Source organism: Protomyctophum bolini, assembly GCF_963924005.1.
Source record: "Protomyctophum bolini genome assembly, chromosome: 8".
Taxonomy (NCBI): Eukaryota; Metazoa; Chordata; class Actinopteri; order Myctophiformes; family Myctophidae; genus Protomyctophum; species Protomyctophum bolini.
This window is the reverse complement of record NC_137869.1, coordinates 111,017-137,500: the sequence shown is the minus strand read 5'-3', so window position 1 is coordinate 137,500 and position 26,484 is coordinate 111,017. Positions and strand designations below refer to the sequence as shown.

General features: G+C 43.7%; 1 protein-coding gene across 1 annotated transcript; it reads left to right on the top strand.

The window, feature by feature from the left end:
• Window positions 1-4,551: 4,551 nt before the first annotated feature.
• On the top strand, window positions 4,552-25,984 carry wdr18 (WD repeat domain 18; the record flags this gene model as incomplete). Its single annotated transcript, XM_080769417.1, has 11 exons — window positions 4,552-4,594; window positions 4,936-5,102; window positions 5,691-5,801; window positions 15,242-15,375; window positions 16,959-17,100; window positions 17,562-17,705; window positions 19,558-19,622; window positions 21,210-21,334; window positions 23,284-23,468; window positions 24,896-24,964; window positions 25,719-25,984. The coding sequence occupies 11 exons, from the start codon at window positions 4,552-4,554 to the stop codon at window positions 25,845-25,847; spliced, it is 1,314 nt and encodes a 437-aa protein (XP_080625543.1). The 3' UTR covers window positions 25,848-25,984.
• Between the last annotated feature and the right edge of the window lie 500 nt (window positions 25,985-26,484).

Below are 26,484 nucleotides of genomic sequence, written 5' to 3'. Positions count from 1 at the left end.
ATCAAAACACTCATTATTTATTATTAAACTCTGATGTATTTATTATTTATTATACTGATGTATTTATTATTTTTCAATTAAGATAAAATATGTATATTGACACTGATTGGCAGTGGTGGAAAAAGTAGTCAAAGTTTTTACTTATGTAAAAGTATCGATACTGCAATTTAGAAATACACACTAATAACACACTAATAACAATAATCTGGAACTAGTGGGTCAAACTGAACAACCAATATGAACTAGTGGGTCAAACTGAACAACCAATATGAACTAGTGGGTCAAACTGAACAACCAATATGAACTAGTGGGTCAAACTGAACAACCAATATGAACTAGTGGGTCAAACTGAACAACCAATATGAACTAGTGGGTCAAACTGAACAACCAATATGAACTAGTGGGTCAAACTGAACAACCAATATGAACTAGTGGGTCAAACTGAACAACCAATATGAACTAGTGGGTCAAACTGAACAACCAATATGGCAACTTGGGAACCTAATGATATACGATGTCATAGCACCCGTTTTCACTGTCAGCCGGTGTCCCACATGGACATCTGTGTGTTTGTGTGTGTGTGTGTGTGTCGTTGTCGTTCAGAAATCCAGTGCGCTGCGCACCGGGTGTTCCAAGTGCCCGCACTGAGCGACCCTACCCTGAAGCTGGGGTCGTCCACTGAGCGACCCTACCCTGAAGCTGGGGTCGTCCACTGAGCGACCCTACCCTGAAGCTGGGGTCGTCCACTGAGCGACCCTACCCTGAAGCTGGGGTCGTCCACTGAGCGACCCTACCCTGAAGCTGGGGTCGTCCACTGAGCGACCCTACCTTGAAGCTGGGGTCGTCCAGTGTGAATCGGTGTGAATGTGGTCGTTCGTAAATAAGGCACTCTGAACGCACTCTGTGACGTCACTGCCCACCACACTCAACAAACTGACCACATTCCCGGTGCGCATTTCCGAACGCACCCATAGTAGGATGATTCACTGCTTTCACATGACATGAAAACACAAGAGGCAGTCCCTCAGTCAAATGTGGTCATAGTCTCTGAGATGTAGTGGATTAAAGCCTACCTAGTACAAAATGACAAATACCTAAAAAATACTTGTAAATGTAAGTAGCTACTTTCCACCACTGCTGATAAGAGATTAACTAGTTATAATTGATTACACTGACTCTGCATGTTGTGTATAAACCTAGCGCTGCATCTTCACTAACTTACTGCCAAACGTTATGTAATTTATAACTAGCCTAGCCTAGCCTAGCCTAGCATTGCATCTTCACTCACTAACTGCCAAATGTTATATAACGTATTACTAGCCTAGCTTAGCCTAGCCTAGTGCTGCATCTCCACTAATTTACTGCCAAATGTTATGCATCGTATAACGTATTACTGTCACGTTAAAGTTACGCATCGTATAACTCATTTAGAGAAAGCTTCCATGACTCAAATACACCAGAGTAAGGCCAAGTGTGGACAAGGATGGACACATGCACAGACGCTCAGGCACACAGACGCCCAGGCACACAGACGCCCAGGCACACAGCGCACAGACGCTCTCTGGGGCGCCCTCTGCTATAGCTGGAAGCCTGGAGGAACACCCTGGCCAAGACCTACGCTGAAAAGACTATCAGTGGAAGTGCGGGATTTTAGCGGAAGTATCGCCGAAGGAAATGACGTTGATGCTTTACAAATCAGTTTACATTCTCCGCGAATGTAACAAGTGTTACCTTCTCTGCCTTAGGTTGTGACCAGGCTTTTCTTTTCGCAGATAAGTAAGCCTGGGACCGAGGCTACTGGAGGAGAGGGGCAGTGACTGGCCAATCACTGGAGGAGAGGGGCAGTGACTGGCCAATCACTGGAGGAGAGGGACAGTGACTGGCCAATCACTGGAGGAGAGGGGCAGTGACTGGCCAATCACTGGAGGAGAGGGGCAGTGACTGGCCAATCACTGGAGGAGAGGGACAGTGACTGGCCAATCACTGGAGGAGAGGGGCAGTGACTGGCCAATCACTGGAGGAGAGGGACAGTGACTGGCCAATCACTGGAGGAGAGGGACAGTGACTGGCCAATCACTGGAGGAGAGGGACAGTGACTGGCCAATCACTGCTGACCCGCAAACTGGAAAGTGTAGTGGTTGAGGGTTGAAACACTGAGAAGGTCAGAGACCCCCTGACGACCTCTCTTCAGGTCAGAGACCCCCTGACGACCTCTCTTCAGGTCAGAGACCACCTGACGACCTCTCTTCAGGTCAGAGACCACCTGATGACCTGTCTTCAGGTCAGAGACCACCTGATGACCTGTCTTCAGGTCAGAGACCACCTGACGACCTCTCTTCAGGTCAGAGACCACCTGACGACCTCTCTTCAGGTCAGAGACCACCTGACGACCTCTCTTCAGGTCAGAGACCACCTGACGACCTCTCTTCAGGTCAGAGACCACCTGACGACCTCTCTTCAGGTCAGAGACCCCCTGACGACCTCTCTTCAGGTCAGAGACTCCCTGACGACCTCTCTTCAGGTCAGAGACTCCCTGATGACCTCTCTTCAGGTCAGAGACCCCCTGACGACCTCTCTTCAGGTCAGAGACCCCCTGACGACCTGTCTTCAGGTCAGAGACCCCCTGACGACCTCTCTTCAGGTCAGAGACCCCCTGACGACCTCTCTTCAGGTCAGAGACTCCCTGACGACCTGTCTTCAGGTCAGAGACTCCCTGATGACCTCTCTTCAGGTCAGAGACCCCCTGATGACCTGTCTTCAGGTCAGAGACCCCCTGATGACCTGTCTTCAGGTCAGAGACCACCTGATGACCTCTCTTCAGGTCAAAGACCACCTGATGACCTCTCTTCAGGTCAGAGACTCCCTGATGACCTCATTCTCTTCCAGGCCAAGCCTTCATCCATTAGAAATGGATTATAAATAATCGCATCTTTAATGTAACAAAACATTACTGTCACGTTAACATTATATGCATCGTATAAGTTATTACTGTCACGGTAAAGCATGTACTTTCAATATTCACATCAGTACAATCATGTAAAACAATATGAATATTTTAGCTTATATGCACAGCAGTTTATGCTGTGAGAAGAATCAACCGTTTTATTTATATTTATCGAGGCCTGTGAGAAGCATCAACCGTTTCATTTATATTTATCGAGGCCTGTGAGAAGCATCAACCGTTTCATTTATATTTATCGAGGCCTGTGAGAAGCATAAACTGTTTTATTTATATTTATCGAGGCCTGTGAGAAGCATAAACTGTTTTATTTATATTTATCGAGGCCTGTGAGAAGCATCAACCGTTTCATTTATATTTATCGAGGCCTGTGAGAAGCATCAACCGTTTCATTTATATTTATCGAGGCCTGTGAGAAGCATAAACTGTTTTATTTATATTTATCGAGGCCTGTGAGAAGCATCAACCGTTTCATTTATATTTATCGAGGCCTGTGAGAAGCATCAACCGTTTCATTTATATTTATCGAGGCCTGTGAGAAGCATCAACCGTTTCATTTATATTTATCGAGTCATGTGAGAAGCATAAACTGTTTTATTTCAACATTCATACTAATTATTCCACCAGGTGAACAGTGCATTGCTCTAGTGTTATATTTACACATCAGATGATTGACTGTATGTACAGTATCTATTCTACACTCTGTTCTCCTCCTTCTAAAGAATTAAAACTTTGATTTGGATCTAGAAATGTTGCTCATTTCATTATTTAATGTTATCCTGCTGCAACATTATTAAAGAATCTATCAGACACTTTAGCTCCAGAATAACATTATTAAATAATCTATTAAATAATCTATCAGACACTTTAGCTCCAGAATAACATTATTAAAGAATATATTAAAGAATCTATCAGACACTTTAGCTCCAGAATAACATTATTAAATAATCTATTAAATAATCTATCAGACACTTTAGCTCCAGAATAACATTATTAAAGAATCTATCAGACACTTTAGCTCCAGAATAACATTATTAAATAATATATCAGACACTTTAGCTCCAGAATAACATTATTAAAGAATCTATCAGACACTTTAGCTCCAGAATAACATTATTAAAGAATCTATCAGACACTTTAGCTACAGAATAACATTATTAAAGAATCTATCAGACACTTTAGCTCCAGAATAACATTATTAAATAATCTATTAAAGAATCTATCAGACACTTTAGCTCCAGAATAACATTATTAAATAATCTATTAAAGAATCTATCAGACACTTTAGCTACAGAATAACATTATTAAATAATCTATCAGACACTTTAGCTCCAAAATAACATTATTAAATAATATATCAGACACTTTAGCTCCAGAATAACATTATTAAATAATCTATCAGACACTTTAGCATATGTATTACTCGACGACACTGAAAATGAGTTTAATTACTTTATTATTATTACATTATTATTATTAACACAGAGGAATCAGAGGCGTAGTGCTCACTCCAGTCCAGTAGGGGGTGTTTGCAGTGTTTGTGAAACAACAAAGCGGCGGCAGGCAGCGTGGTGTTGTGAACTACATTCAAGATGGCGGCGCCCATGGAAGTGGTGTTGTGCTGCGATGCTGCAGGTCTGTTTATCTTACATATCTCTATTATATTATATATTATATGTTGTAAAGACTCCTCCAAAGGGAGATAAAGCTGTCTTGGCTCCGTGGCTATGGGCGGTAGCCCCGATAGTTCCCTCCGTCCCTCCTCCGCTCATTGTGAAGTTCCGTTGTTCCATATCTAATGCTGGTTGCCCATCTTATTAATATGTTATCTGGTGTGTTCACGAACGAAGCCTTCAGCAGATCATGTTGTAGAAACAAGTGAATGATGTTGTTAAATGGTATGAAACGCAACAAACTGTAGTTTGGACCCATGAAGTGGGTAAAGATATATTTATATATGTATATTTATATTTCAGGTACATTAGTGAACACCAACGTCACAGACCTGCAGAGTGGAACAAACGTCATGTCGTATCGGGGAGGAAACACCACGCCTAGAACGCTGACCGTTCTGAACGGACAGTTTATTCTGGGAGCTCAACTCCACAAGAACTACATCAATGTCTGGGAGATACAGAGAAAGGTAATACTACTATAATACTAGGCTACTATTAGAACTACATCAATGTCTGGGAGATACAGAGAAAGGTACAGTAATACTACTATTAGAACTACATCAATGTCTGGGAGATACAGAGAAAGGTACAGTAATACTACTATTAGAACTACATCAATGTCTGGGAGATACAGAGAAAGGTAATACTACTATTAGAACTACATCAATGTCTGGGAGATACAGAGAAATGTAATACTACTATTAGAACTACATCAATGTCTGGGAGATACAGAGAAAGGTAATACTACTATTAGAACTACATCAATGTCTGGGAGTAGTGTGCCAAACTTTGGGTCGTCTTTTTTTTTATAGAGATTATTATCCATAATCCCATTAATTAAAGTCACTGAATTCACCAATACATTCATAGTAATTAAACTATTGAAGATATCTCAAGCCAGATGTCAAATCCACACCCGGATTCATCGGGAGAAGATGGTGTGTTTATATTATTAAATATTATTATTAATGTAATGTTTATATGTTTAGGACCAGGCATCGCTGTGTGTTTATATTATTAAATATTATTATTAATGTAATGTTTTATATGTTTAGGACCAGGTACAGCAGAAGATCGTGTGTCCAGGCATCGTAACATGTCTCACTGCGTCTCCTGATGGTCTTTGGCTTCTGGCTGGAATCGCTGAGTCCCTCTACCTGTGGGAGGTATGAATTACACCATTTATTAATATAATACTGTGTCCCTCTGCCCCCCCCCTCATAGGAGGGCTGTGGGCAGTTCAGAAACCAGTCTGTGTCTCATAGGAGGGCTGTGGGCAGTTCAGAAACCAGTCTGTGTCTCATAGGAGGGCTTTGGGCAGTTCAGAAACCAGTCTGTGTCTCATAGGAGGGCTGTGGGCAGTTCAGAAACCAGTCTGTGTCTCATAGGAGGGCTGTGGGCAGTTCAGAAACCAGTCTGTGTCTCATAGGAGGGCTTTGGGCAGTTCAGAAACCAGTCTGTGTCTCATAGGAGGGCTGTGGACAGTTCAAAAACCCGTCCACCAGTGACATCATCGATGGGGAGTCTAATAGCTAATAGAAACTGCAGGCTTTCTATTCCTGAAAAGTTACATTGTTCTCACAATGATAGAAATCACACCTGTGTGAAGTGAGGGGCACTTTTTGTTGCCACATATTTACGTGGTATTTGGCCGACATTTGACTTAATTTCGCCTTTCATTGTCAATGGAAAATATTGTGACGTGTGGTGGCGAGATTTAAAATTACGTATAAATATATTTTTGTAAAGTTTTAAATACTAGTCCTTACCCTGGGGGGGGGGGGGGATTGTTGTTTACAGATGGTCTTGGGAAGTTGGGTTGGGCACAAAAGTAGGCTAATTGGTAGGCTAGTTTCTTTTGCAAGAAAATGCTGCAGTAACCTGTGGTCAGTGTCCAGGCTGTCAGCGTGCTTGTAGCCCATCAGGGCTCGACGCTTAGCATTTTTCCAAGTAGCACGTGTGCGCCTAAGTTGAAAAATCTAGTAGCACACAAATTATTTTAGGAGCACAATGAAAAGTTATCAAATAATGTGTTTTTGAGGGGCGCTAGCCCCTCCTATATACAGCTTTAGTCCCCACACGTCTCAATATTTGCCATTGACAATGAACGGAGAAATTAGGTCAAAATTCCGCTAAATATGACGTAAATTAAAACATGATGTATGATGATAAGAGTGCCCCTCACTTCACACAGGTGTGATTTTTATTTAATAAAGTGATGTGAGGTAGGGGCAGGCAATATGACAAAATGTTATATCACAATATCTTTTCAGAAATGATCACAATATTGATATTCATCTGGATATCATATTCTTTTTATATAATCTATATAATCAATTTGTTTTTATACTGATAGACTATTAGTTTGGTATGCAGATAGATAGATAGATAGGTGAATTAGTAATGTAACATTCTCCTTGGCTTTGACTGCTTCAGTTCAGTTCAGACAGAACATCGTACATATAGGCTACACCTCTGACTGCTTCAGTTCAGTTCAGACAGAACATCGGACATATAGGCTACACCTTTTGACTGCTTCAGTTCAGTTCAGACAGAACATCGGACATATAGGCTACACCTCTGACTGCTTCAGTTCAGACAGAACATCGGACATATAGGCTACACCTCTGACTGCTTCAGTTCAGTTCAGACAGAACATCGGACATATAGGCTACACCTCTGACTGCTTCAGTTCAGTTCAGACAGAACATCGGACATATAGGCTACACCTCTGACTGCTTCAGTTCAGACAGAACATCGGACATATAGGCTACACCTCTGACTGCTTCAGTTCAGTTCAGACAGAACATCGGACATATAGGCTACACCTCTGACTGCTTCAGTTCAGACAGAACATTGGACATAATGGCTACACCTCTGACTGCTTCAGTTCAGACAGAACATCGGACATATAGGCTACACCTCTGACTGCTTCAGTTCAGACAGAACATTGGACATATAGGCTACACCTCTGACTGCTTCAGTTCAGACAGAACATCGGACATATAGGCTACACCTCTGACTGCTTCAGTTCAGACAGAACATTGGACATATAGGCTACACCTCTGACTGCTTCAGTTCAGACAGAACATCGGACATATAGGCTACACCTCTGACTGCTTCAGTTCAGACAGAACATTGGACATATAGGCTACACCTCTGACTGCTTCAGTTCAGACAGAACATCGGACATAATGGCTACACCTCTGACTGCTTCAGTTCAGTTCAGACAGAACATCGGACATATAGGCTACACCTCGGCGTGGTGGAAGGAGATGGTGGGGGGGATCTTTGCCTTTTTTACGTTGCTCGTTATGCAGGCCAGTGAGGCCACTGACTAGCTCTGGTCCATAGCTCTAGTCTAATGCGTTGCATTTAGACTTATGGACCTGAGCTAGCCACTGACTAATATATCCAGCCAGGTCGGTCATTCGTATTGCGCTGCGCACACACTTTTAGCGAGGTGCTAAGCAAGGGTTGTTTTGGTATATCAATGAATCCGTCCACTCCATTTGCGTGCGCACGTGCACTCTTTACGTGCGCGGCTGCACGCCGTTTCACCCACGTTTGGTTAAAAGTTATATCAAGTGATGTTTTAACATTACAAACTTTCTAAATAACTTTAGTATTCAACGTGTCGGGGTCCTAGCAACTCCTTCTGTCTTCTGTGCTACCAATACATGCTATCCTGCTGCGTTCGCTCCGCTGCTGAGTGCTGACAGGGAAGAGAACTGAGCAGCAACACAGGGAGGGGCGGGGCGGTGGGAGCAAAGGGACAGATCTTCAAATGAACGCCGCATTGAGCCTCGACACGTTGTTAGCTTGTAGCTCTGCTCTTTTTGGCGAACGACACCGCCGTTCAGAAATATAAATTTAGGTATAGAACCGCGACTATAGAATGTGCACTTGCTGTAGACAGAGACTTGTCTTTTATCACGATTGAAATACAGGATCAAATCCTGTAGTCGCACCTGTGCTGCAAATTGAATTGTACAACTCGCACGGTGATATTTTTAGTCGCAAATGAGAGTACCTAGTCGCACTGTCGAGCCCTGAGCCCATGTGTACGGCACGGCGAAGGAGGTGGTAGAGGAGGGGTGTGGACAGTGTGGTGTCGAAACAGCGTGTGTGTTCACGTGAACAACTGTCAGAGCTGGCTTTCAGGTGCCTGTGCCACGCAACCCCCGCGTTGGCCACGATGCTTCCCCAAAGAAGAAGTTATGTTTTCCCCGTGTGGGTCTGATGTATGGGTCTGATGTATGAGTCTGATGTATGGGTGTATGGGTCTGATGTATGAGTCTGATGTATGGGTCTGATGTATGGGTCTGATGTATGAGTCGATGTATGGGTCTGATGTATGAGTCTGATGTATGAGTCTGATGTATGGGTCTGATGTATGGGTCTGATGTATGAGTCTGATGTATGGGTCTGATGTATGAGTCTGATGTATGAGTCTGATGTATGAGTCTGATGTATGAGTCTGATGTATGGGTCTGATGTATGGGTGTATGGGTCTGATGTATGAGTCTGATGTATGGGTCTGATGTATGGGTCTGATGTATGGGTGTATGGGTCTGATGTATGAGTCTGATGTATGGGTCTGATGTATGGGTCTGATGTATGGGTCTGATGTATGAGTCTGATGTATGGGTCTGATGTATGAGTCGATGTATGGGTCTGATGTATGGGTGTATGGGTCTGATGTATGAGTCTGATGTATGGGTCTGATGTATGGGTCTGATGTATGGGTGTATGGGTCTGATGTATGAGTCTGATGTATGGGTCTGATGTATGGGTCTGATGTATGAGTCGATGTATGGGTCTGATGTATGGGTCTGATGTATGGGTCTGATGTATGGGTGTATGGGTCTGATGTATGAGTCTGATGTATGGGTCTGATGTATGGGTCTGATGTATGGGTCTGATGTATGAGTCTGATGTATGGGTCTGATGTATGAGTCGATGTATGGGTCTGATGTATGAGTCGATGTATGGGTCTGATGTATGGGTCTGATGTATGGGTGTATGGGTCTGATGTATGGGTCTGATGTATGGGTCTGATGTATGAGTCTGATGTATGAGTCTGATGTATGGGTCTGATGTATGGGTCTGATGTATGAGTCTGATGTATGAGTCGATGTATGGGTCTGATGTATGGGTGTATGGGTCTGATGTATGAGTCTGATGTATGGGTCTGATGTATGGGTGTATGGGTCTGATGTATGAGTCTGATGTATGAGTCTGATGTATGGGTCTGATGTATGGGTGTATGGGTCTGATGTATGAGTCTGATGTATGAGTCTGATGTATGGGTCTGATGTATGGGTCTGATGTATGGGTCTGATGTATGAGTCTGATGTATGAGTCTGATGTATGGGTCTGATGTATGGGTCTGATGTATGAGTCTGATGTATGAGTCTGATGTATGAGTCTGATGTATGGGTCTGATGTATGGGTGTATGGGTCTGATGTATGAGTCTGATGTATGAGTCGATGTATGGGTCTGATGTATGAGTCGATGTATGGGTCTGATGTATGAGTCGATGTATGGGTCTGATGTATGAGTCTGATGTATGGGTCTGATGTATGGGTGTATGGGTCTGATGTATGAGTCTGATGTATGAGTCTGATGTATGAGTCTGATGTATGGGTCTGATGTATGGGTGTATGGGTCTGATGTATGAGTCGATGTATGGGTCTGATGTATGAGTCGATGTATGGGTCTGATGTATGAGTCTGATGTATGGGTCTGATGTATGAGTCTGATGTATGAGTCTGATGTATGAGTCTGATGTATGGGTCTGATGTATGGGTGTATGGGTCTGATGTATGAGTCTGATGTATGAGTCGATGTATGGGTCTGATGTATGAGTCGATGTATGGGTCTGATGTATGAGTCTGATGTATGGGTCTGATGTATGGGTGTATGGGTCTGATGTATGGGTCTGATGTATGGGTGTATGGGTCTGATGTATGAGTCTGATGTATGGGTCTGATGTATGGGTGTATGGGTCTGATGTATGAGTCTGATGTATGAGTCTGATGTATGGGTGTATGGGTCTGATGTATGAGTCTGATGTATGGGTGTATGGGTCTGATGTATGAGTCTGATGTATGGGTGTATGGGTCTGATGTATGAGTCTGATGTATGGGTCTGATGTATGGGTGTATGGGTCTGATGTATGAGTCTGATGTATGAGTCTGATGTATGGGTGTATGGGTCTGATGTATGAGTCTGATGTATGAGTCTGATGTATGGGTCTGATGTATGGGTGTATGGGTCTGATGTATGAGTCTGATGTATGAGTCTGATGTATGGGTGTATGGGTCTGATGTATGAGTCTGATGTATGAGTCTGATGTATGGGTCTGATGTATGGGTCGATGTATGGGTCTGATGTATGAGTCGATGTATGGGTCTGATGTATGGGTCTGATGTATGGGTCTGATGTATGGGTGTATGGGTCTGATGTATGAGTCTGATGTATGAGTCTGATGTATGGGTGTATGGGTCTGATGTATGAGTCTGATGTATGAGTCTGATGTATGGGTCTGATGTATGGGTGTATGGGTCTGATGTATGAGTCTGATGTATGGGTCTGATGTATGGGTGTATGGGTCTGATGTATGAGTCTGATGTATGAGTCTGATGTATGGGTCTGATGTATGGGTGTATGGGTCTGATGTATGAGTCTGATGTATGGGTCTGATGTATGGGTGTATGGGTCTGATGTATGAGTCTGATGTATGAGTCTGATGTATGGGTCTGATGTATGGGTCTGATGTATGAGTCGATGTATGGGTCTGATGTATGAGTCTGATGTATGGGTCTGATGTATGGGTGTATGGGTCTGATGTATGAGTCTGATGTATGGGTCTGATGTATGGGTGTATGGGTCTGATGTATGGGTCTGATGTATGAGTCTGATGTATGGGTCTGATGTATGGGTCTGATGTATGAGTCGATGTATGGGTCTGATGTATGAGTCGATGTATGGGTCTGATGTATGGGTCTGATGTATGGGTCTGATGTATGGGTGTATGGGTCTGATGTATGAGTCTGATGTATGAGTCTGATGTATGGGTCTGATGTATGGGTGTATGGGTCTGATGTATGAGTCTGATGTATGAGTCTGATGTATGGGTGTATGGGTCTGATGTATGGGTCTGATGTATGGGTCTGATGTATGAGTCTGATGTATGGGTCTGATGTATGGGTCTGATGTATGGGTCTGATGTATGGGTCTGATGTATGAGTCTGATGTATGGGTCTGATGTATGGGTCTGATGTATGGGTCTGATGTATGGGTCTGATGTATGGGTCTGATGTATGGGTCTGATGTATGGGTCTGATGTATGGGTCTGATGTATGGGTCTGATGTATGGGTCTGATGTATGAGTCGATGTATGAGTCGATGTATGGGTCTGATGTATGGGTCTGATGTATGGGTCTGATGTATGGGTCTGATGTATGGGTCTGATGTATGAGTCGATGTATGGGTCTGATGTATGAGTCGATGTATGGGTCTGATGTATGGGTCTGATGTATGGGTCTGATGTATGGGTCTGATGTATGGGTCTGATGTATGGGTCTGATGTATGGGTCTGATGTATGGGTCTGATGTATGGGTCTGATGTATGGGTCTGATGCCTGCCTGGGGGCAGTGTGGAAAAGGGGAGGTGCGTTGGATAATTCATGGGGAATGTTGCGCGGAAAACTGTGTCCCAGTATTAATCAGTGTCCGTCCCAACATGCATTTGACTGGTGACACTGGTGACACGTGATTTGCGGGGAGATGAGTTGTTTTTGACGCAAATGAATTGAATGAAGATGATTGTTAGAATGTTTGGCGTGTGTAATGCAGGGCAGACTGGGGTGTTAGAATGGTTGGCGTGTGTAATGCAGGGCAGATTGAGGTTCCGTGTGGTTGGCGTGTGTAATGCAGGGCAGATTGAGGTTCCGTGTGGTTGGCGTGTGTAATGCAGGGCAGATTGAGGTTCCGTGTGGTTGGCGTGTGTAATGCAGGGCAGACTGAGGTGTTAGAATGTTTGGCGTGTGTAATGCAGGGCAGATTGAGGTTCCGTGTGGTTGGCGTGTGTAATGCAGGGCAGATTGAGGTTCCGTGTGGTTGGCGTGTGTAATGCAGGGCAGACTGAGGTGTTAGAATGTTTGGCGTGTGTAATGCAGGGCAGACTGAGGTTCTGTGTGGTTGGCGTGTGTAATGCAGGGCAGATTGAGGTTCTGTGTGGTTGGCGTGTGTAATGCAGGGCAGACTGAGGTTCCGTGTGGTTGGCGTGTGTAATGCAAGGCAGATTGAGGTTTCCGTGTGGTTGGCGTGTGTAATGCAGGGCAGACTGAGGTTCCGTGTGGTTGGCGTGTGTAATGCAGGGCAGACTGAGGTTCCGTGTGGTTGGCGTGTGTAATGCAGGGCAGACTGAGGTGTTAGAATGTTTGGCGTGTGTAATGCAGGGCAGACTGAGGTTCCGTGTGGTTGGCGTGTGTAATGCAGGGCAGACTGAGGTGTTAGAATGTTTGGCGTGTGTAATGCAGGGCAGATTGAGGTTCCGTGTGGTTGGCGTGTGTAATGCAGGGCAGACTGAGGTTCCGTGTGGTTGGCGTGTGTAATGCAGGGCAGACTGAGGTGTTAGAATGTTTGGCGTGTGTAATGCAGGGCAGATTGAGGTTCCGTGTGGTTGGCGTGTGTAATGCAGGGCAGACTGAGGTGTTAGAATGTTTGGCGTGTGTAATGCAGGGCAGATTGAGGTTCCGTGTGGTTGGCGTGTGTAATGCAGGGCAGACTGAGGTGTTAGAATGTTTGGCGTGTGTAATGCAGGGCAGATTGAGGTTCCGTGTGGTTGGTGTGTGTAATGCAGGGCAGACTGAGGTTCCGTGTGGTTGGCGTGTGTAATGCAGGGCAGACTGAGGTTCCGTGTGGTTGGCGTGTGTAATGCAGGGCAGACTGAGGTGTTAGAATGTTTGGCGTGTGTAATGCAGGGCAGACTGAGGTTCCGTGTGGTTGGCGTGTGTAATGCAAGGCAGATTGAGGTTCCGTGTGGTTGGCGTGTGTAATGCAGGGCAGACTGAGGTTCCGTGTGGTTGGCGTGTGTAATGCAGGGCAGATTGAGGTTCCGTGTGGTTGGTGTGTGTAATGCAGGGCAGACTGAGGTTCCGTGTGGTTGGCGTGTGTAATGCAGGGCAGATTGAGGTTCCGTGTGGTTGGCGTGTGTAATGCAGGGCAGACTGAGGTTCTGTGTGGTTGGCGTGTGTAATGCAGGGCAGACTGAGGTTTCCGTGTGGTTGGCGTGTGTAATGCAGGGCAGATTGAGGTTCCGTGTGGTTGGCGTGTGTAATGCAGGGCAGATTGAGGTTCCGTGAGGCTGTTCGTGCGTTGTGGCGTTGTGAGGAGCCGTCTTGCTCTATGCTAGGGAAGTGGATAGACCTCTCAAGGTTCTTGAATTTAGAAGATATTTTTGTATTGTATAACAGTATATTACATTATAATAAATGTAAACAGAGGCTATAGAATATAGATATACACCCGACGGACCACAGACTTATTATTAAAACAGTATATTATAATAATATAATAATAGATTGAGGTTCCGTGTGGTTGGCGTGTGTAATGCAGGGCAGACTGAGGTGTTAGAATGTTTGGCGTGTGTAATGCAGGGCAGATTGAGGTTCCGTGTGGTTGGTGTGTGTAATGCAGGGCAGACTGAGGTTCCGTGTGGTTGGCGTGTGTAATGCAGGGCAGACTGAGGTTCCGTGTGGTTGGCGTGTGTAATGCAGGGCAGACTGAGGTGTTAGAATGTTTGGCGTGTGTAATGCAGGGCAGACTGAGGTTCCGTGTGGTTGGCGTGTGTAATGCAAGGCAGATTGAGGTTTCGTGTGGTTGGCGTGTGTAATGCAGGGCAGACTGAGGTTCCGTGTGGTTGGCGTGTGTAATGCAGGGCAGATTGAGGTTCCGTGTGGTTGGTGTGTGTAATGCAGGGCAGACTGAGGTTCCGTGTGGTTGGCGTGTGTAATGCAGGGCAGATTGAGGTTCCGTGTGGTTGGCGTGTGTAATGCAGGGCAGACTGAGGTTCCGTGTGGTTGGCGTGTGTAATGCAGGGCAGACTGAGGTTTCCGTGTGGTTGGCGTGTGTAATGCAGGGCAGATTGAGGTTCCGTGTGGTTGGCGTGTGTAATGCAGGGCAGATTGAGGTTCCGTGAGGCTGTTCGTGCGTTGTGGCGTTGTGAGGAGCCGTCTTGCTCTATGCTAGGGAAGTGGATAGACCTCTCAAGGTTCTTGAATTTAGAAGATATTTTTGTATTGTATAACAGTATATTACATTATAATAAATGTAAACAGAGGCTATAGAATATAGATATACACCCGACGGACCACAGACTTATTATTAAAACAGTATATTATAATACTTATTACTTGTATATAAAAACAGTGTTATTATTGTGTATATTGTAGGTTTCTGCTGGCCGTTCTCTGTAGACACTTTAGGACCTCACCTGTACATTAATATGGTGTTTCCTCTGAAGACACTATAGGACCTCACCTGTACATTAATATGGTGTTTCCTAATGTATATTATATTATAATTATATTGTAGGTTTCTTCAGGCAGTCTGCTGGCCGTCCTCTGTAGACACTACCAGGACCTCACCTGCATAAAGTTCACAGACGACAGCAGCCATTTTGTTTCTGGAGGAAAGGACAACGTAGCGCTGATCTGGAGTCTGTACAGGTAATAAATACTACCTTAATACTGATCTGGAGTCTGTACAGGTAATAAATACTACCTTAATACAGATCTGGAGTCTGTACAGGTAATAAATACTACCTTAATACTGATCTGGAGTCTGTACAGGTAATGAATACTACCTTAATACTGATCTGTAGTCTGTACAGGTAATAAATAATACCTTAATACTGATCTGGAGTCTGTACAGGTAATAAATACTACCTTAATACTGATCTGGAGTCTGTACAGGTAATAAATACTACCTTAATACTGATCTGGAGTCTGTACAGGTAATGAATACTACCTTAATACAGATTGACAGCCCAGGTTCAGTCTCTCTAAGGGCCGATTCATACTCCTATTTTAGAGCCGAATAAAAGTCGGTTCGGCTCTGTAGTGTAGAGCCTACAATGTTATGTGACGTAATTTGGCTCTGTAGTGTAGAGCCTACAATGTTATGTGACGTAATTTGGCGCTGTAGTGTAGAGCCTACAATGTGACGTCATTTGGCTCTGTAGTGTAGAGCCTACAATGTGACGTCATTTGGCTCTGTAGTGTAGAGCCTACAATGTGACGTCATTTGGCTCTGTAGTGTAGAGCCTACAATGTTATGTGACGTAATTTGGCGCTGTAGTGTAGAGCCTACAATGTGACGTCATTTGGCTCTGTAGTGTAGAGCCTACAATGTGACGTCATTTGGCTCTGTAGTGTAGAGCCTACATTGTGACGTCATTTGGCTCTGTAGTGTAGAGCCTACAATGTGACGTCATTTGGCTCTGTAGTGTAGAGCCTACAATGTGACGTCATTTGGCTCTGTAGTGTAGAGCCTACAATGTGACGTCATTTGAGGTTCGGGGGGGGGGGGGGGGGGGGGGGGGTTACCGTCCTAAAGTCGTCTCTTCGGTGCTACTGAACATTTCTGACGAGCCGAAATCATTTCGGCACTACAGCGCCGAAACAGCTGTAAAATAGGAGTATGAATCGGCCCTAACGCGCAGCCAGACCACTGAGACCAGCCAGCCAGCCAGTAAGCAGCCCAGTTTAAACTCTATTTCGGCAGTCAGTCAGTCAGTCAGTAGTATACTGTATATTATATGTACAGTGTGTATTATATGTATATTTATGTGTATATATATTTCCAGTGTCATACAGTGTGCTGGGAGTCAGTCTGCATAGTGTAGTGTATGTTATATATGTACAGTGTGTATTATATGTATATATATTTATGTATGTATGTGTTTATATATTTCCAGTGTCATACAGTGTGCTGGGAGTCAGTCTGCATAGTGTAGTGTATGTTATATATGTACAGTGTGTATTATATGTATATATATTTATGTATGTATGTGTTTATATATTTCCAGTGTCATACAGTGTGCTGGGAGTCAGTCTGCATAGTGTAGTGTATGTTATATATGTACAGTGTGTATTATATGTATATATATTTATGTATGTATGTGTTTATATATTTCCAGTGTCATACAGTGTGCTGGGAGTCAGTCTGCATAGTGTAGTGTATGTTATATATGTACAGTGTGTATTATATGTATATATATTTATGTATGTATGTGTTTATATATTCCCAGTGTCATACAGTGTGATGGGAGTCAGTCTTCGGAGCCTCGCCACGTTCTGTCTCGTCACTCTCTGCCAATCACTGACCTGCACTGTGGCATGATGGGAACTCAGGCCAGAGTGGCTACGAGCTCATTGGACCAGACCGTTAAGGTAATAGAACTACAAAACACTGTGGCATGATTGGTACTCAGGCCAGACTGGCTACGAGCTCATTGGACCAGACCGTTAAGGTAATAGAACTACAAAACTACAAAACACTGTGGCATGATGGGTACTCAGGCCAGACTGGCTACGAGCTCATTGGACCAGATCGTTAAAATTCTTTCAGTGCCATTGACGTAGATGTAGATGTAGATTGATGTAGATGTAGATGTAGATTGGTGTAGATGTAGGTCAATTGAAGCCTAGGGTGGAACGTGTGTGTCGAATTTTAAGTCGGTGGGTCAAACGGTTCTCGAGTTACGTGCATTACAACCGCATGCACGCACACGCACGCACGTGTGTCTCTTCCAGGTATGGGAACTATCCTTGGGTCAGATGTTAGGTGAATATTTAACATTAATGTGTATGTGTATACATTTAACATTAGTGTGTATGCGTGTCTCTTCCAGGTATGGGAACTATCCTCAGGTCAGATGTTGCTCTCCGTTCTCTTTGATGTCGGCATCATGTCTGTGACCTTTGACCCCTGTGAGTACTTCCTGTTCTGTGGAGGAAGTGACGGGAACATCTTCCAGGTGTCGCTGTCCAGCCAGGTAATTAAACACTTTTTTCCGGGAATTCTTCATAATAAAGGCTCTAGAGTGCCATGCAGATGAGGCAGATTTTACTCTGAAAAGCCCCGCCTTCCATTTCCCCCAAAAAACCATATTGTTCCCTCAGTACCTCAACGCTGCCTCGTCTGATGTCTCTGTAGAAGTGTTAATATTCCTAACGAGGTGCTGCTGAGGTCAGAATGAGGTCAGAACATCGTAGTGTTAATATTCCTAACGAGGTGTTACTGAGGTCAGAATGAGGTCAGAACATCGTAGTGTTAATATTCCTAACGAGGTGCTGCTGAGGTCAGAATGAGGTCAGAATGAAGACAGAACATCGTAGTGTTAATATTCCTAACGAGGTGCTGCTGAGGTCAGAATGAGGTCAGAACATCGTAGTGTTAATATTCCTAACGAGGTGCTGCTGAGGTCAGAATGAGGTCAGAATGAAGACAGAATGAGGTCAGAATGAGGTCAGAATGAAGACAGAACCACGGAGAGCTCCGTAGATTTAGAGTTATGAGCAACTTTAGTCGGCCGGTAAACGAGGAAGTGAACGGCAGTGAAACCGTTCTAGGATCGCTGAAGAAGGAAAGAGGGAAAAAAATATATATATATTTTTTCTTTTTCCCCGAAGAATAATACAAAAAAATATATATATATATATTTTCTTTTTCCCCGAAGAATAATACAAAAAAAATATATATATATATTATGTATATCTCAGACATTCTAGGGCTATATACGTCATTAGCATAATTAGTGTTAATGTTATAATATTAAACTTATAAAACTCTTTATAACTGGACACTGACAACCAGCTAACAAGTTAGTTGGAGACTGGCTGTCTGCTCTGGGCACATAGAGACCAAGGTGTTATGGTCTGTCTGCTCTGGGCGCATAGAGACCAAGGTGTTATGTTATGTTATGTTATGTTAGTTGGAGACTGGCTCTCTGCTCTGGGCGCATAGAGACCAAGGTGTTATGTTATGTTATGTTATGTTATGTTAGTTGGAGACTGGCTCTCTGCTCTGGGCACATAGAGACCAAGGTGTTATGTTATGTTATGTTATGTTAGTTGGAGACTGGCTGTCTGCTCTGGGCGCATAGAGACCAAGGTGTTATGGTCTGTCTGCTCTGGACGCATAGAGACCAAGGTGTTATGGTCTGTCTGCTCTGGGCGCATAGAGACCAAGGTGTTATGTTATGTTATGTTATGTTAGTTGGAGACTGGCTCTCTGCTCTGGGCGCATAGAGACCAAGGTGTTATGGTCTGTCTGCTCTGGGCGCATAGAGACCAAGGTGTTATGTTATGTTATGTTATGTTAGTTGGAGACTGGCTCTCTGCTCTGGGCGCATAGAGACCAAGGTGTTATGTTATGTTATGTTATGTTAGTTGGAGACTGGCTCTCTGCTCTGGGCGCATAGAGACCAAGGTGTTATGGTCTGTCTGCTCTGGGCGCATAGAGACCAAGGTGTTATGTTATGTTATGTTATGTTAGTTGGAGACTGGCTCTCTGCTCTGGGCGCATAGAGACCAAGGTGTTATGTTATGTTATGTTATGTTAGTTGGAGACTGGCTCTCTGCTCTGGGCGCATAGAGACCAAGGTGTTATGGCAAACAAGAGAAAACTATTATTTATCTCACGCTGGCTAGGGGAGAAGTGAGATGTAACTTAGTGGAACATCGTGACATGAAAAATAAGTCATAGGACATATGATTTATATAACGATGCCTAATTATTGCAGGGCACATGTAAACAAATGTACAAACAAATCCAAAAATACCTATCAGTCACCACTAGGTGTCACTGTCAATTTATAATTGTTTGTTGTGTTTATTTTTATTCAGAGTTTAAGTCGTGAAAAAACCTTCCAGTCCGACAACGATGGAAACCAAGTGTTCAAAGGACACAGGTAGGAAATACTGCCCCCTGGTGGTCTAACCCTAACACTACTACCCCCACACGTCTGATCGAACCCTACAAACCCTCTCAGATCAGCCGACGCAGGGAAGCTGGAAGTACCTTCTCTAAAACACCCTGGACAGTGGCGTGCACAGACATTTAGAGCGGCAGGTGCTCAAGTGAAAGAAGGGCACCTTGTGCAGCGAGTGGAACCGGCAGGTTGCCTTAATAGAGCGTCGCAGTCCCGCCCCCTTTCAGAACGACGAACCCTAACCATAGCCCAGGAAATGATTCTCCATTCATTTTCTCCATAGGCTTTTCAAAACGTATTTATTTAAAGACCTTTTAAGCGTCGTACGAAGCCAACTCGAGTCGTGACAAATCATGACAACAAACACAATATTTTGGACCAAACAAATAATTACTAAGAAGAAAAACAACTAAAAAAAGTGTTGTAACCTGCCGTTTTTTTTCTACTTTCTAATTCTTTGTTTGGTCCAAAACATTGTGTTTATTGTCATGATTTGTCACGACAAGAGTTGGCTTTGTCCGCGGCGTAAACGTCTTTAAATAAATACTTTCTGAAAAGTCTATGAGTAAAATTAACCGGGATTTATTTTCCGGGTCTCTCGAGGGGGTGGGACTGCGACACTCTTAAATAATATATTAGAAGCTTTTTTTTGTATCAAGAATTGATCAATGTCACCATGGTCCACATACTGTACACGGTACAAAATAAGAAAAACAAGTTTATTTTGTATTTATTTATCAAAAGGGTACAGTGCCAAAAGGGCAGGGGGTGCTCTAGCACCCACTAGTGTATCTTTGCACGCCACTGACCCTGGACAACGCTCCACACGTCCCAGACTCTTCTCCCTTCTCTAAAACACCCTGGACAACGCTCCACACGTCCCAGACTCTTCTCCCTTCTCTAAAACACCCTGGACAACGCTCCACACGCCCCAGACTCTTCTCCCTTCTCTAAAACACCCTGGACAACGCTCCACACGCCCCAGACTCTTCTCCCTTCTCTAAAACACCCTGGACAACGCTCCACACGTCCCAGACTCTTCTCCCTTCTCTAAAACACCCTGGACAACGCTCCACACGTCCCAGACTCTTCTCCCTTCTCTAAAACACCCTGGACAACGCTCCACACGTCCCAGACTCTTCTCCCTTCTCTAAAACACCCTGGACAACGCTCCACACGTCCCAGACTCTTCTCCCTTCTCTAAAACACCCTGGACAACGCTCCACACGCCCCAGACTCTTCTCCCTTCTCTAAAACACCCTGGACAACGCTCCACACGCCCCAGACTCTTCTCCCTTCTCTAAAACACCCTGGACAACGCTCCACACGTCCCAGACTCTTCTCCCTTCTCTAAAACACCCTGGACAACGCTCCACACGTCCCAGACTCTTCTCCCTTCTCTAAAACACCCTGGACAACGCTCCACACGTCCCAGACTCTTCTCCCTTCTCTAAAACACCCTGGACAACGCTCCACACGTCCCAGACTCTTCTCCCTTCTCTAAAACACCCTGGACAATCGCTCTGGTGTGCGTGCGTGCGTGCGTGTGTGTGTGCGTGTGTGTAGGAGCATGGTGACGTGCCTCTCCGTGTCGATGGACGGTACTCTGCTGCTCTCTGGGTCACATGACGAGTCTCTGAGGCTGTGGGACGTCCTTAGCAAGCAGACCATCCGATGCTCCCCCCACAAAGGTACTGTATTAGACGGCTCTGGGTTAGGTTTAGGGTAGGGGTAGGGTTAGTGTAGGGTTAGGTAGGGGTAGGGTTAGGGTAGGGTTAGGGTAGGGTTAGGGTAGGGTTAGGTAGGGGTAGGGTTAGGGTAGGGTTAGGGTAGGGTTAGGGTAGAGTTAGGGTAGGGTTAGGGTAGGGTTAGGGTAGAGTTAGGGTAGGGTTAGGGTAGGGTTAGGGTAGGGTTAGGGTAGGTAGGTACTAGGCATGTGAATCTCGTCTCATCTCACGATTAGATACGCATCTCGATGCACTGCCAGCGATACGATACTTTAGCGATACATGGAATCTCCTGGCGATACGATGCGATTCACCCCTCTACCGATACGATTTGATGGCGATTCAATTCTGGACATTGCGATACGATGCGATTTGATGCGATTTGATGGCGATTCAACACAATAGAAAGGATTTATATTAAAGCTCTATTAATTTTCCAAAACATGTAAAAATACATTACATTTAAATTCAAAGCAATTTATTGTTTTACTGTAGGTTAGAATTATAGCTCTGCATCTCAAACAACCCAACTTATAGAATTCTGTAAGTAAACAAAGGGTCTGCTCTCTGCTGGTTATTGTGGAATTGTTAGATTACTAATAATCATAGGCTATAATTATTATATCACAAAGGTCAATTTGAGGTTTTGATTAGGCCTATAGAGGGTTCAAGAGATTAAAATGTAATAGCCTATCGTTCATCAATTAATGTTACCAACATATAAATAGAAAAGAAACAAATAAACAAAACAAAGATTACAGGTCACACTCTAATGCTGTCAAACAAGTCTATGTCTAGTTTAATCTGCAACACAGTTTTATAATATAATTGCCTATGTATAGTGGGGGTCCCTGCTTGATCTCTCTCACTCTCAGCTAAGTGGTCCTTGGCTTGACCTGAAAAACATTGAAGACCCTGGCCTGCATGTATTATTAACGTTTTAAATACATAGCAGACGTACAAGCTCACAAACAACGCGGAGTGTGGATCATTAGCAGCACGCAGCGCTACAGTGAAAAGTCAACTGATCGACGGACAAAGCTCCTCGGACAGCTATTTTATAAAGCTAAAGGTGGTGCTTCTCTTGTTTAATGCGTGGGGCTCACTTCTGTTAGTCTATTTTATAAAGATAAAGGTGGTGCTTCTCTTGTTTAATGCGTGGGGCTCACTTCTGTTAGTCTATTTTATAAAACTAAAGGTGGTGCTTCTCTTGTTTAATGCGTGGGGCTCACTTCTGTTAGTCTATTTTATAAAGCTAAAGGTGGTGCTTCTCTTGTTTAATGCGTGGGGCTCACTTCTGTTAGTCTATTTTATAAAGCTAAAGGTGGTGCTTCTCTTGTTTAATGCGTGGGGCTCACTTCTGTTAGTCTATTTTATAAAGATAAAGGTGGTGCTTCTCTTGTTTAATGCGTGGGGCTCACTTCTGTTAGTCTATTTTATAAAGCTAAAGGTGGTGCTTCTCTTGTTTAATGCGTGGGGCTCACTTCTGTTAGTCTATTTTATAAAGCTAAAGGTGGTGCTTCTCTTGTTTAATGCGTGGGGCTCACTTCTGTTAGTCTATTTTATAAAGATAAAGGTGGTGAACAAAACGCAAAAGCATACGTCACATATATAAAAAGCATTTATTATGAAACATGCATAAGCTAAGAACGTAACAGTGGAATATCTATATAATTAAACTATACATATATACTATACTATGCTATACAGTATACATATGTACTATGACGTGCTATGACTACATACAATTATAGTGCTGTCTACATAACATGCTATAAGTCTGTATCAAATGCTGGACCACCTGGAACCCCCTCAAGGACACCTGGTTGAAAACCACTGGATTAATGTATAATACAATAATATATATATATATATATATATATATATATTTATTTATTTATTTTTTCTTCCAGGACCAATCACCAACGCTGTCCTCATGCCGTGTCCGGCCAACATGATGACATCATCAGACAGCCGTCCAGTCATATCTCTCCCTCGCTTCAGTCGTCACCTGATAAGCTCCGCCTCCCAGCAGCAGGGGGAGGGGCTGGGGGGGGAGGCGGGGGTGCTGAGCCTCAGACTGGGTCTTAATGTACAGGTAATTATAATAATAATACTATTATAATAATAATAAAAATAATAATAATAATAAAAATAATAATTAGCCTCAGACTGGGTCTTAGTGTACAGGTAATTATAATAATAATACTATAATAATAATAATAATTAGCCTCAGATTGGGTCTTAGTGTACAGGTATACAATTATATAATAATAATATTAATATGTAAGATAGCTCTTCTAATATAATTATTCAATTCAACTTAACACCCGAGGACATGTATAGGTGTCTTTTGGTCTTTTTCTCTGACTGTCTAGAAATGTCCCAAACCTTCCTACCTGTACTGTCTAGAAATGTCCCAAACCTTCCTACCTCTAGTGTCTAGAAATGTCCCAAACCTTCCTACCTGTACTGTCTAGAAATGTCCCAAACCTTCCTACCTCTAGTGTCTAGAAATGTCCCAAACCTTCCTACCTCTGTCTAGAAATGTCCCAAACCTTCCTACTTCTACTGTCTAGAAATGTCCCAAACCTTCCTACCTCTGTCTAGAAATGTCCCAAACCTTCCTACTTCTACTGTCTAGAAATGTCCCAAACCTTCCTACCTCTATGTCTAGAAATGTCCCAAACCTTCCTACCTGTACTGTCTAGAAATGTCCCAAACCTTCCTACCTCTAGTGTCTAGAAATGTCCCAAACCTTCCTACCTCTATGTCTATAAATGTCCCAAACCTTCCTACTTCTACTGTCTAGAAATGTCCCAAACCTTCCTACTTCTACTGTCTAGAAATGTCCCAAACCTTCCTACCTGTACTGTCTATAAATGTCCCAAACCTTCCTACTTCTACTGTCTAGAAATGTCCCAAACCTTCCTACCTGTACTGTCTAGAAATGTCCCAAACCTTCCTACTTCTACTGTCTAGAAATGTCCCAAACCTTCCTACCTGTACTGTCTAGAAATGTCCCAAACCTTCCTACTTCTACTGTCTAGAAATGTCCCAAACCTTCCTACCTCTATGTCTAGAAATGTCCCAAACCTTCCACCTCTAGTGTCTAGAAATTTCCCAAACCTTCCTAACTCTATGTCTAGAAATGTCCCAAACCTTCCTACCTCTACTGTCTAGAAATGTCCCAAACCTTCCTACCTCTACTGTCTAGAAATGTCCCAAACCTTCCACCTCTACTGTCTAGAAATGTCCCAAACCTTCCTAACTCTATGTCTAGAAATGTCCCAAACCTTCCTACCTCTACTGTCTAGAAATGTCCCAAACCTTACTACTTATACTGTCTAGAAATGTCCCAAACCTTCCTACCTCTACTGTCTAGAAATGTCCCAAACCTTCCTAACTCTATGTCTAGAAATGTCCCAAACCTTCCTACCTCTACTGTCTAGAAATGTCCCAAACCTTACAACATCTCTCTCTCTCTCTCTCTCTCTCTCTCTCTCTGTCTCTGTGTGTGTACAGGACCAACCACAGTCCTTCCTAGATAGATCTGACAGACTGTACTCCTTGATGAGCGCTGTGACCAACAAGGTATGTATAACCTGTCTGTCTGAATATACCTGTCTGTCTGTCTGAATATACCTGTCTGTCTGAATATACCTGTCTGTCTGTCTGTCTGAATATACCTGTCTGTCTGAATATACCTGTCTGGCCAAATCGATCTGGAAAGGAAACGTTGCATCCCCATGAAGCTTGTCAACATACTGAAGCACAATGTACTAAAAATATGGCTGTGTTGAAACCATTATTACATTTTCACTGTCAGTGGATCAACACCATGCCGATAACACGGCCTAAATCATCACTGTGTTTTGTCATGTCCAGAGTCTCAACATCTCTCTCTCTCCATCTCTCTCCTCTGTGTCTCTCTCCCTAACCCTAACCCATGTCCAGAGTCTCAACATCTCTCTCTCCGTCTCTCTCCTCTGTGTCTCTCTCCCTAACCCTAACCCATGTCCAGAGTCTCAACATCTCTCTCTCCGTCTCTCTCCTCTGTGTCTCTCTCCCTAACCCTAACCCATGTCCAGAGTCTCAACATCTCTCTCTCTGTCTCTCTCCTCTGTGTCTCTCTCCCTAACCCTAACCCATGTCCAGAGTCTCAACATCTCTCTCTCCGTCTCTCTCCTCTGTGTCTCTCTCCCTAACCCTAACCCATGTCCAGAGTCTCAACACAACCGTCTATATGATATTTATTATATACAGCACTGTGTGCCTCCGTACATTCACAAGCTTTATCTCTCTCTCTCTCTCTCTCTCTCTCTCTCTCTCTCTCTCTCTCGCCCAGGGTGTGTATGGAGAGGGAGAGAACACCATGGTCAGAGTTTCAGAGTTGGAGGAAGAAGTGAAAACTCTGAAGAAAGTCAACAAAGATCTTTACGACTTTTCTACACAGCTGTTAACCAAACCTACATAGACACAGGCGCACACACACACACACACACACACACACACACACTTTTCTACCCAGCTGTTAACTAAACCTACATAAAACAAGCACGCTCGCGCGCATGTGCGTACACACACACACACACACACACACACACACACTGACTCAACTATATGATAATAAAGTTGGTTAAAGTGTGAATTGAAGGTTTTATTTGGGGGGGGGGGGTTTATTTGGTTTTATTTGTTCTTGACTTATAATTCAGTGAATTATGTGTGATTACTTACTATTACTTACTAATAATAACTCGAAATCCGCGGGCGGCTCATCCTAGAGTTACGTTGCAGTGCGATGTGGGAAGAAGGAAATTGTGTTAGTTGACAGACTCCACTTCATGTTTCCGCTGTGTTTTTATACCCAGTATTGTGTAGAAATGGATGGGTTATTAATTATTATGATGTGTTGTTGTGCGTGCACACTCACTCACTCACTCACACTCTGAAGCACTTTGAATTGTATGTAGGATTTGAGGCATTCCTTTTTTTTTTTTTACAGCTCAATGTGAAATACAGGCAAAATATAGGCTTTTCTGCCACCTTGTGGTGACAACGGACAATTACAGAAATGTCCAGACTAGTCCAGTTTATATATAATGTTCACATTT